A 12,626-nucleotide genomic window follows, 5' to 3' on the forward strand; every position below is an offset into this window, starting at 1 on the left:
TGTTCTTGGGGACAGCCATCTTTGACTCTACCCAACACGTGCGACTCACGGGGGCAGCCACCTTGGGACCACCCCATCACCTCCGACCACGCCGGCTACCCCGCAACCTGGCACGGTCACCCTCGACCAGTCATGCCCGAAGCACCTCAGGAACTCGATGATGACCATCCTGGTCAATGGGCACGAAATGCCCTGCTTGTTTGACTCCGGGAGCACAGAGAGCTTCGTACACCCAGACACGGTAAGGCGCTGTTCTCTTCCAATTTCCCCTGCATCTCAAACAATCTCCCTCGCTTCCGGATCTCATTCAGTGCAGATCCGGGGGTACTGTGTCACGAACTTTGTACGCCAATTTTAAACTATATGTACATCCCGATCTCGGCGCTCTTCTCCTGTTGGGACTGGACTTCCAGTGCAGCCTCAGGAGCCTGACCTTAAAGTTCGGCGGGCCCCTGCCCCCTTTCACCGTATGTAGCCTCGCCACCCTAAAGGTCGACCCTCCCCCGCTCTTCGCGAACCTCACCGCAGACTTTAGACCCGTCGCCACCAGGAGCAGGCAGTACAGTATCTAGGACAGGACTTTTATCAAGTCCGAGGTTCAACGGCTCTTGAGGGAAATGACAAAGGGGTCATCGAGGCCAGTAATAGCCCCTGGAGAGCCCATGTGGTGGTCGTCCGGACTGGTGAGAAGAACCGGATGGTTGTAGACTACAGCCAAACCATAAACCGGTACATGTACCTCGATGGGTACCCCCTTCCCCGGATAGCGGACATGGTGAATCAGATTGCACACTACCGGGTGTTCTCCACGGTAGATCTGAAGTCCGCATACCATCAGCTCCCAATCCGCCCGGGGGACCGCCACTACACAGCCTTTGAGGCAGACGGCCACCTCTTCCACTTCCTCCACGTCCCCTTCAGCGTCACTAACGGGGTCTCGGTCTTCCAAAGAACGATGGACCAAATGGTGGACCAATACGAGCTGCGGGCCACATTTCTGTACTTGGACAACGTCACCATCTGCTGCCATGACCAGCAGGACCACGATGCCAACCTTCAGAAGTTTCTCCAAACTGCCCAAGCCCTCAACCTCACTTATAACAAGGAGAAATGCGTTTTCCGCACAACCGGACTGGCCATCCTCGGCTATGTCGTGGAAAACGGAGTCCTAGGGCCCGACCCCGACCGCATGCACCCCCTCCTGCAACTTCCCCTCCCCCACTGCCCCAAGGCCCTGAAAAGATGCCTTGGGTTCTTTTCCTATTATGCCCAGTGGGTCCCCAATTTTGCGGACAAAGCCCGCCCACTGATCAAAGCCACCATCTTCCCATTGGCGGCTGAGACCCGCCAGGCCTTCAGCCGTATCAAGGCAGATATTGCCAAAGCCGCGATGCGCGCGGTGGACGAGTCCATCCCCTTCCAGGTGGAGAGCGACGCGTCAGAGGTCGCCCTCGCCACTACCTTAACCAGGCAGGCAGGCCAGTAGCCTTTTTCTCCCATACCCTCCATGCCTCCAAGATTCGACACTCCTCAGTCGAAAAAGAGGCTCAAGCAATCGTGGAATCTGAAAAGTACTGGAGGCACTACCTCGCTGGTAGGAGGTTTACCCTCGTCACCGACCAGCTATCAGTAGCCTTCATGTTCGACATTACACAGCGGGGCAAGATCAAGATCGATAACATCTTGAGGTGGAGGATCGAACTCTCCACCTATAATTACAATATCGGGTATCGTCCTTGGAAGCTCAATGAGCCCCCAGATGCCCTGTCCCGCGGCACATGCACCAGCACGCAAGGTGACCGACTCCGGACCATCCACAACGACCTCTGCCACCCGGGACTCACCCGGCTTCTCCACTACATCAAGGCCCGCAACCTGCCCTACTCCACAGAGGAGGTCAGGGCCATGACCAGGGACTGCCAAATCTGCGCGGAGTAGGCCGGACAAAGCCCACCTGGTAAAGGTATCCTGCCCCTTCGAGCGCTTCAGCACTGACTTCAAAGGGCCCCTCCCCTCTAACAACCGCAACACGTATTTTCTCAATGTCGTTGACGAGTACTCCCGCTTCCCCTTTGCCATCCCATGCCGCGACATGACCGCGGCCACTGTCATTAAGGCCTTGCATAGTATCTTCACTCTGTTCGGTTTCCCCACTTACGTCCACAGTGACCGGGGCTCCTCGTTTATGAGCGACAAACTGCATCAGTACCTGCTCGGTAAGGGCATCACCTCGAGTAGGACTACCAGTTACAACCCCCGGGGAAACGGACAGGTGGAGAGGGAGAATGCGACGGTATGGAAGGCCGTCCTCCTGGCCATACGGTCTAGGACTTTCCCGCAGGCAGGAGGTCCTCCCCAATGCGCTCCACTCCATTAGGTCGCTCCTTTGCACAGCCATGAATGAAACCCCTCATGACCGCCTATTTGTTTTCCCTAGGCGATCCACCTCCGGGGTCTCGCTTCCAGCCTGGCTAACGACACTGGGCCCGTACTCCTCCGGAAACACGTGAGGAGCCATAAGTCCGACCCCCTGGTCGAGAGGGTCCAGCACCATCACGCCAACCCCCAGTATGCCTACGTGGCACATCCGACGGCCGACAAGATTCGGTCTCCCTCCGGGGCCTGGCACCCGCAGGATCCCCTACAACCACCATCTACCCCCCCAACCTACACCGAACACCGTCCCCGCCCCTACATGGCCTACACCCACCCTCCTACACCCCTTCCCCCCATCGCCGACCTACAGGGATGAAGCTCCAGAAGACATGCTCCCGGAGTCAACACCCGTGCCCGCATCGACGAGTTCAACACCCGTGCCCGCAGCGACGAGTTCAACACCCATGCCCGCAGCGAAACCAGAGCTCAGGCAATTGCAGCGCACAATCAAGGCGCCGGACAGACTCAACCTGTGAGCCACTTCACCCCCGCTGGACTTCAATTTTTTAAACAGTGGGTGAATGTATTACGGCAACCATTCACCACTGTATTGCATTGTTCTATGTTGTTGCCCTTGTGGGCTCCACCTATGGACCATTGTATCACATTACACCACACTGTATCATGTTGGTGCCCTTGTGGGCTTCGCCCCTGGCTCCACCCCCCTTGGAGAGGTATATAGATCTGCTGCCCTGCAGGCGGTTCTCAGTGCAGTGCAGTCGCAGGCAGGTACAGTTCTAGCTGATTAAAACCACTGTTCACTTCAACTCTCCGTCTCGTGTGAATTGATGGTCGCATCAGGCGCAAGAATCGCGCCTCACCTCCGGCTTCCCCATTCTCTGGCCCCAATTCTCGGGCGCCCGCTGATTCCTAGCGCCCCCCGGTGATTCTCCGGGCCCCGATGGGCCGAGTGGCCGACAAGTTTGGCCGAGTCCCTCCGGCGTGGGTTATTCAGGTCCCACACGGCGGGTCCTGGAAGGTGAGTGTGCGGGGGCCATCCTGGAGGGGGGGGGGGGGCGGGGGGATCCGACGGTGGGGCGGGGGTAAAATGGCTGCAAAATCTAGTTCATGGGGAGACAGTTTCAGGAAAGAAGTCAATCATTTCGGGCTGATATGATGAAAAACGTCTTCAATCAAAGGGGTGTGAATTTTTGGAATCATCTACCCTAATAGGTTTTGAGTTCAATGTTGAACACATTTGAAGCTGAGACTGATATTTGATCTCTCAGGGAATCAAAGGATGATGGAGTTGAGCTCGAATATCAGCCATGTTTGTATTGGATAATGGAACAGGCTTGAGGGTCAAATTGTTGCCATCTTCTCCCATTTCATATGTCTTTTATGTTTTGGGGTTAGCTGGCATAGAAGGCGCTATTGGTTGGTCCATATAAGTGGGTGGGAAGGTGTGGGGTGAAGACCCTCTCTCTTTTCCAACTCCCTCCCTCCTATTTAAATCCAGGCAGGAAGGGTTGAAGATGGCTTCATTTCACTCGCGTTGGTTTTCCACCTTTGGGCAAATTGCCACATGAATCACTCAATATCCCAGTTGGCGATGGTAATAGTTTCATATGGTCTATTTTTGCTGAAGAGACCAATCCAAGAGAGGCAGATTCTGCTACAAGTACCACATACGGTCATAGTTTATAAGGTGTGGTTGTGAGTTGTTGCTTTCGTTGTCGGTGCCTATTGTTAAGCCGCTGCAAGAACAAAGAAAAGTACAGCACAGGAACAGGCCCTTTGGCCGTCTAAGCTTACGCCGACCATGCTGCCCGTCTAACCCGAAACCTTCTACACTTCCTGGGTCCGTATCCCTCTATTCCCATCCTATTCACGTATTTGTCAAGCTGCCCCTTAAACGTCACTATCGTACCATCTTCTCCGGCAGCGAGTTCTTGGCACCAACTACCCTCTGTGTAAAAACCTCCCTCGCACATCTCCTCTAAACTTTGTCCCTCGCACCCCCCTTAAACCTATGTACCCTAGTAATTGACTCTGGGAAAATGTTTCTGACAATCCATTCTGTCCATGTCCCTCAGAAATTTGTAAACTTCCTTAACGTCCTTCATTCCAGCGAGAACAATCCGAGTTAATCCAACCTCGCTTCATCGCTAATGCCCTCCATACCAAGCAACATCCTGATAAACCTGTAGACATTGATCATTATGGTGACACGCCAGCCCACAGGTGATGTCGCCTCAATCATCGGCTCATATCTCCCATGGAGCTGCCCCTTAAAATGGATTTTAAAACAGTTTTGGGGATCCTACTACTTTTTGGCTCCGCTATCTTACCACACAGAAAATATGTTGGAATACATCTGTCTCCTGTCATGTGACTGCACCAACCCAATGGGAAATCTACAAGGCACAAGTCAGGAGTGTGATGGAATACTCTCCATTTTGCGTGGATGAGTGCAACTCCATCAACACTCAAGAAGCTTGACACCATCCAAGCCAAAGAAACCTGCTTGATTGGCACCTAACCACCACCTTAAACTCCCTCGACCACCAATGCACAGTGTACAGTGTGTAGCATCTGAGAGAAGAATTGCAGCAACTCACCAAATCTCCTTCAACAGCACCCTCCAAAGCAAAAACCTTCACCAAGGGCAGCAAATGCATGGGAACACTTATCACCTTCAGACCACACCAGCCTGACTTGAAAATATCACCATTCCTTCAGTGTCACTAGGTCAAAATCCTGGAACTCCCTCCAGCATCGTGGGTGGACTCCACAGAGACTGCAGAGGTTCAAGAAGACAACTCACCACCATCTTCTCAAGGATATTTTGGGATGGGCAATATTGCGTTGCTGGCGACACTTACAATCCCCCAAAATTATTTGCCATCTCATTTAAAATAGATACAAATCTTAACAAGGTTTAAAATCCTGCAATCAAAAGTCATATAGAACAGGAGGCTCAAGACCTGTGAAATACTCTAATCCACTGTAGTGAAAGTCTGCATTATTCAGCAATACTAAGAGTATAAAAAAATAACCAGTTTATAATAACCAGTTATACACACAAAGTTCATGTGTCTTGTATAAACCGGGAAACTATATAAACATTTCAAAACCGGCTTTGTGGAGGGCTTAACAGTGCATGCAAAATATTTTTAAATTGCAGATGTGTGTGATTTCCTGCATGTAAATTCCTGATCTTAGCCACACCTTAACAGCCACGTACTGAGTGCAGGCTAAGCTCTTTCGCACAGGAAGAGAGAGAGACAATCAGAGGCAACTCACCTCGGATCGCTCTCATGTGCCCCACTGGTCTCTTACAAGTGCCAATGGTAGAGTCGTGGGAGTAGGCTGCCTGCCTGTCTGTCTGCCTTCTCAACCGAGGTATAGTGTAGGCTGCAGGAAAACCTAAAAGAGGGGAAGAAAATTTTAAAATGAGAAATCCTTTTGAATCTGAAACTTTATTCAAATATCTGCAATGGTCATGCGGTTGATATTTTTGTGAGAGCCACTAACAATGGAAGCACTAAAAGTCAGTGTGGGTATGATCAGTGAGGAAATCTGCATTCTGATGAGCAAGGATGAGGCAGAAACCACATCCTTCAGGAAAGCACAAACTCGAAATGCTTCTTATTCAGCCCTTAGTTCTACAGCTCAGACTTATACCTTGGTGAGCTTCATAAATCCAAACCAAAGCTCCTTAATATCCCTCAAGAATCAGCCCAGTTGCTTTGATGTACAAATGAACATTATGTTCTAGTAGCTCCAAGATGCTCAGAATGTCCCAATCCATTGTTAGGAAGCTTTCACAAATGGAAAGCATTGTTGACAATGCCCACAACCAGTTCTGGTCCCACCTGCAATCCATGGACTATTCCACAATGCCATGTTCATTCTACATTCACCAGCCAGTGCACATAGTCTAATTCAGGAAGTCACAAAGAAAAATAGTTGGAATAAATTAGAAAATTACTGCAGATTCCTCAGAATGTTGCATTTGGCATTTGGCCCTGAAGTTTAGACACATTTTCAATAAAATTGCACAATCTTTGCTTCAGGTGCTTATTTTTCTTATGAATGTAATTAAACAGAGTCAGTCTCTGGGATTCCAGATCCGAGAATTGAACAGAACTAACTCACGGAGCTCCTCAGTTTGAACAGAGCTGATTCACAATATTGAAATTAATGACTCTAAAATTGTGAATGTTACAAATTGGACTTGCTGACCCATGCATCTGATTCAGTGATCCCTATTCTTGGGATAACTGGAGCCAAGCCTCCCCAAATTATTCTTCAAATATCAGCTTGAATGGGACTTCATGCAAAGCTGAAGCCAATGTACTGATTACTCCTTCCCTCCTTGGATGGTCAGTGGTCAGAATATCAAAGGCATGCAATTAGGATAGACCAGAGCATGCCATGGGTTATTGCACTTTGCCTCTGAAGAAATCCAGATTTATATCCAGCCAGACCAACGAGAAAAAAGTATTTTCTTTTAAAAAAAATTTAGTGTACCCAATTAATATTTTCCAATTGAAATGAAATGAAAATCGCTTATTGTCACAAGTAGGCTTCAAATGAAGTTACTGTGAAAACCCCCTAATCGCCTGTTCAAGGAGGCTAGTACAGGAATTGAACCCACGCTGCTGGCATTGTTCTGTTTTTCAAGCCAGCTGTTCAGCCCACTGTTCAGCACTTTAGCGTCGCCAAACCTGCACATCTTCTGGGATGTGGGGGAGAAACCCAAGCAAATACAGGGAGAATGTGCAAACTCCACACGGACAGTGACTCAGAGCCAGGATCGAACCTGGGATCTCAGCGCCGTGCTGTCCAGAAAAAAGTATTTTCAATCTGCTGACAGGATGTTGACTGGTCTGGAGCGTATTAACTCTGCGGAAAGGCTGAATAGACTCGGTTTGTTTTCATTAGAACCACGGAGGCTGAGGGGCGACCGGACACAGGTCTACAAGATTATGAGGGGCATGGATAGAGTGGATGGGAGGCAATCTTTCTCAGGGTGGAGGGGTCAGTCATTAGGGGGCATAGGTTTATGGTCGTGGGGCAAAGTTTAGGCGAGATGTGTGAGGCAGGTTTTTTACACAGAGGGTGGTGAGTGACTGGAACGCGTTACCAGGGGAGGTTGTGGAAGCAGATACATACATGGATAGGATGGGTATAGAGGGATGAGGCACAAGGAACTGCTGAGGGTTTGGCCAAGGGTGGTATCTTGACCGGTAGAGGCTTGGATGGCCGAAGGACCTGTTTAGTGCTGTAATATCCTTTGTCATGGAACGAGTAATACTGAGGTAAAAACAGAACATGCTGGATAAACTCAGGAGGTCTTACAGCATCTGTCGAGAGAAACAGAGTTAACATGGAGTCTAAATAATCCTTCTTACAGAACTGAGAAAAGGTAGAAATGTAAGAATATATAGTTGGAAAGGGAGCAGAGGCGATGGGGCAGAATAGAAGAGGTTGGAGCAGAGGAGAGATTCACAAAGGGGAGTGTTCATGTTTCCATTTGGGGATGAAGATTGCTAATGGTGGCAAAAGGTGCGATAGCAGAATTTGTTAATGGAAGCAACTCAACAGTCAAGGACACCTGACTAAGTGGGGGAGGGGTGGGGTTGTGTTGGGGCAGGCCAGGTAGCTGGGAAACAATGAACAACAAACTATAAACGGTGTGGGTTAAGATGGAGGAAAAAGTTACTGTCTAAAGTTGTTGAATGCAATGTTGAGTCCAGTAACATGCCGAATCAGAAGATGAGGTATTGTTTTTCCAGTTTACATTGAGCATCACTGGAGCATTGCAGCAGGCCGAGAATGGACATCTGGGCATGAGAGCAAGATGCTGAGTTGAAATGACAAGTGATCAGAAAGTTGGGGTCGTGCTTGCAGACCGTGCAAAGGTGTTTCGCAAAGCGGTCACCCAGTCTGCGAATTTGTCTCCCCAATATAGAGGAAACCACATTTGGAGCAGTGAGTACAATAGATCAAATTGAAGAAGGCACAAGTGAAAATAATGTTTGGATCTTTGGATGGTGAGGAGGGAGGAGGTAAAGGGAGAAGGTGTTGCCGCATCTCCTGTGATTGCATGGGAAGGTGCTGTGTGAAGGTTTCGAGGTAATGGAGAAGTGGACCAGAGTGTCATGGAGGGAGTGGTCCCTACAGAATGCTGACAGGGGGTAAGGGGAAGGTGTGTTTAGTGGTGACAACATTCTGGAGTTGGTGGAAATGGTAGAGGATGATCATTTGAATATGGAGGCTGGTGAGATGAAAAGTGAGGACAAAAGGGCCAGGCTAATGCCCAGGGGACACAGGCTCAAATCCCACCACAGCAGCTGGTGAAATTTTAATTAAATTAATAAAATCTGGACCTGGAAGCTAGTCTCAGTAATAGTGAGCATGAAAATATCATTGGACCTCCAGTTGTGGCCATGGAGTGAGTTACACATTTGGTGGTTCCCGCTCGAGGTGGAATTGCTTGGTCCTTTTTCATCCGATTTAACGGTTGTTTGCTGGTGTGAGGTGCATGAGCACTGAGAAATATTTGTGCTCCACCATGGGGCTGGTTTATGGCTTACCAGACAAGGAGTGTAACAGCAGCCTGGCCGAGAGGTTATTCGAGGTGCGACAAGGGAAAAGATGGCGGATGGTGCTGGGGTGACGTTGCCCACCCAGTGGTCTACTGAGCAACTGGTGGAATGCTAAGTTCCAGCAGCAGAGGCAGATGGCTTAAGAGGACCTTGAAAAGATGGTGGAGCCGCTTAGGACTTCTATCAGGAGAGTGGAGCAGAGGCTGGAGGTGCAGGGTCTGGCAGTCCAGAAGGTGGAGGAGGCGGTGGGCGAGCATGAGAACCGGCGAGCCTCGTTGGAGGCAGAGATGGCGCTTGTGGTGGAGAGCCGGAGATGTGGCGTGAGAAGGTGGAGGACCTGGAGAATTGTTCCAGGAGGCAGAATCTTTGATTGCAGGGCTGCCTGAAAGGATTCATGGAATGTATGTTCGATATGTTGGTAGATTAGAAGGTCTTGCATCCCCGCAGCCCCCCCCCCCCTCCCCCCCCCAGGTAGACCTAGCGCATAGGGCATTGGGGAGGAGACCATAGGCAGGGGAACCATCAAAGGCGATGGTGGTGCGCCCACGCGATTTCTTGACAAGGAGAACATAATGAGGTGGATGAGGCAAATAAGACCAGAAGACATAAGAGCAGATTTAGGCCACTAGGCCCATCGGGTCTGCTTCGTCATTCAATCATGGCTGATATTTTCTCATCCCCATAACCCCTGATCCCCTCATTAATCAAGAACCTATCTATCTCTGTCTTAAAGACACTCAGTGATACTTCCGGGTGCGGCTATGCAGAGCTAGGTCGCATATTCGGCAGCTCCTGCTTGGAACGGACTTTTGGGCTCTTTTACAGGGCCCCCACGGCATTTGTTTGACATTTCCCGGTGTGGGAAGAAGGCGGCAATATTCCCCCGACAGTGTCCCCCAGGAAGGGTATGTCTCTTGGTTGCCAGACACACGCAGAAACAGTGAAAGATTTGGCTGCAACTACAGGATAAACAGGGCCTCTTCCAGTATGCAGGCGGGGGAAGGGCAAGCTTAAAGCTGCAAGCTGACCTGAGGGCCTGTATCAAAGGTGAATTCTAGCAGCAGAGGGAACAACTGTGAAAAGACCTCATCAAGGCCACTGAAGGGACTTCCGGTTGCAGTGATGCCTAGCTAGCCGCACGCTTCGGCGGCTCCAGCTCCGACGGACCTTCGGGCTCTTTTAAGAGCCTCAACGGGGAATTTTTCGACGACGCAACCCGGTGTGGGGCGTGTGAGAAGGGAGTCCCCCCCAAACGAAGGAGGAAAAAACCGGCGGCGGCGGCTGCAGCGCGAGGAATCGTCGACCAAAGGGTCAGAAAGAGAGAAGTACAAGATGGCGGCGGAGAAAGCGCAGGCGACATGGGGGCCTGAGCATGAAATTGTGAGACGGTGCGTGGAGCTGCTGAAGAGGGAGGTGCTGACCCCGTTGCTACAGGCAATTGAGGGGCTCAAGGAGACATTAAAGACCCAGGAGACAGAGCTCCGTGTGGTGGAGCAGAAGGTGACAGATATTGAGGACGAGATCCTGGGCCTGGCGGTTAAGACACAGACGCACGAGGCACTTCATAAAAAGTGTACTGAAAGGATCGAAGCCCTAGAAAATGGAGCGCGAAGGAAGAACCTTCGGATACTGGGTCTCCCTGAGGGTGTGGAAGGAGTGGACTGTGGAGCGTACGCAAGTACGATGCTGAGCTCACTGATGGGTGCTGAGGCCCCTACGGGCCCCTTGGAGGTGGAGTGGGCAAATCGGATTCCGGCGAGAAGACCAAAAGCGGGAGAACCACCCAGGGCGATAATCGTGCGATTTTACCGCCTTAAGGATAGAGAAGAGGTCCTGAGATGGGCTAAAAAGGTGCGGAGTAGCAGATGGGAGAATGCAGTGGTACGGGTATACCAGGATTGGAGTGCGGAGGTGGCGAGAAGGAGGGCGAGCTTCAACCGAGCCAAAGAGGTGTTGCATAAAAGGAAGGTGAAGTTCGGGATGCTGCAGCCGGCAAGACTATGGGTCACGTATCAGGAGAGACACCATTATTTCGAGACGGCGGAGGAAGCATGGACCTTCATCAAAGAAGAGAAATTGGATCGGAACTGAGGGACTGATGCTGCAGGAAATGTTATTGTTAATGTTACGGTGGAAGTTAATTGAGAAGTAAACAGGGAAGGGGGGAGACATTGGGGAAATGTGGGCGCCGGTGAGGGGGGAAAGACGGGACATAGTTGGAGAATGGGGAAGGGGAGGGGGAGGGGAAAGGGAGCTGCGCCATAAGAGGCGGGTCAGGTAAAGGGATGTTCCCGCACCAGAAAGAATAAGGCGGGAAGACAGGCGCAAGGCGGATGGGAGTTCCCCACATGGGGGGGGTCGAGGAGTGAGCAGGAGTAGCCGGGGTCAGTTGAAGTCAGCTGACTTACGGAAGTAATATGGGGGGAGCAATCAAGCTAGAAAGAGATCTAGCGGGGAGGGGAGGAGGGAGGGAGAAGGGGGGGGGGACAACTGGGTTGCTGCTGCGGAAATCCAAAAGGAAATGGCTAAAGAGTGGGTGGGCGGGGATGGTGTGCGACGCTGGGGGAGCGAGCGGGAGCGTGGAGGCGGGATATGGGACTGGCCTAGAGAAGGTAATGGCTAGTCGACACGGGAGGGGGGCAGGTAGCCCCCTAGTGAGGCTGATCACGTGGAACGTGAGAGGCCTGAACGGACCGATAAAAAGGGCCCGAGTGCTCGCGCATTTGAAAGGACTAAGGGCAGACGTGGTTATGCTCCAAGAGACGCACCTAAAGGTGGCGGACCAAGTTAGGCTAAGGAAAGGATGGGTGGGACAGGTGTTCCACTCAGGACTGGACGCAAAGAATAGAGGGGTGGCCATTTTGGTGGGGAAACAGGTCGCATTTGAAGCAAAGAACATCGTAGCAGATAGCGGAGGTAGATATGTAATGGTGAGTGGCAGGCTGGAGGGAATGGAGGTCGTGTTGGTTAACGTGTATGCCCCAAACTGGGACGATGCGGGATTTATGAGACGGATGCTGGGGCGTATACCGGACCTGGAGGTAGGAAACTTGATTTTAGGAGGGGACTTTAATACGGTGCTGGACCCGGGGCTAGATAGATCCAGCTCAAGGACCGGAAGAAGGCCGGCAGCGGCCAAGGTACTTAAGGGGTTTATGGACCAAATGGGGGGAGTGGATCCATGGCGATTTCTTAGACCTAGGGCTAGGGAGTATTCCTTCTTCTCCCATGTCCATAAAGTGTACTCCCGGATAGATTTTTTTGTTTTGGGAAGGTCGTTGATCTCTAGGGTGGAAGAAGCTGAGTACTCAGCCATAGCGGTTTCGGATCATGCCCCACATTGGGTGGACCTGGAATTAGGAGAGGAAAGGGAGCAGAGAACACTCTGGCGGTTAGATGTGGGACTGATGGCGGATGAGGGAGTGTGTGCAAGAGTGCGGGGGTGTATTGAGAGATACCTGGAGGTCAATGACGACGGCGAGGTCCCTGTGGGAGTGGTATGGGAAGCACTAAAAGCGGTGGTCAGAGGAGAGCTGATCTCCATTGGGGCCCACAAAAGGAAAACAGAGGCCAAGGAAAGGGAAAGATTACTGGGGGAGATTTTAAGGGTGGATAGGGAATTTGCAGAGACCC

The 12,626-nt window shown here is 51.2% G+C and overlaps 1 protein-coding gene across 1 annotated transcript in view; it reads right to left on the reverse strand.

Annotated features, from left to right (window-relative positions):
- Positions 1-12,626, reverse strand: part of LOC140405579 (phosphatase and actin regulator 1-like) — a gene marked incomplete at its 3' end in the record, with an annotated part of 649,269 nt that overhangs the window by 406,691 nt on the left and 229,952 nt on the right. Inside the window, exon 6 of the mRNA XM_072494136.1 lies at positions 5,683-5,805. Within this exon, the coding sequence (XP_072350237.1) occupies positions 5,683-5,805 (123 nt within the window). The remainder of the gene's footprint in view (positions 1-5,682; positions 5,806-12,626) is intronic.

The sequence above is a fragment of the Scyliorhinus torazame genome, unplaced genomic scaffold (genome assembly GCF_047496885.1).
Source record: "Scyliorhinus torazame isolate Kashiwa2021f unplaced genomic scaffold, sScyTor2.1 scaffold_91, whole genome shotgun sequence".
In the NCBI taxonomy this organism is placed as follows: domain Eukaryota; kingdom Metazoa; phylum Chordata; class Chondrichthyes; order Carcharhiniformes; family Scyliorhinidae; genus Scyliorhinus; species Scyliorhinus torazame.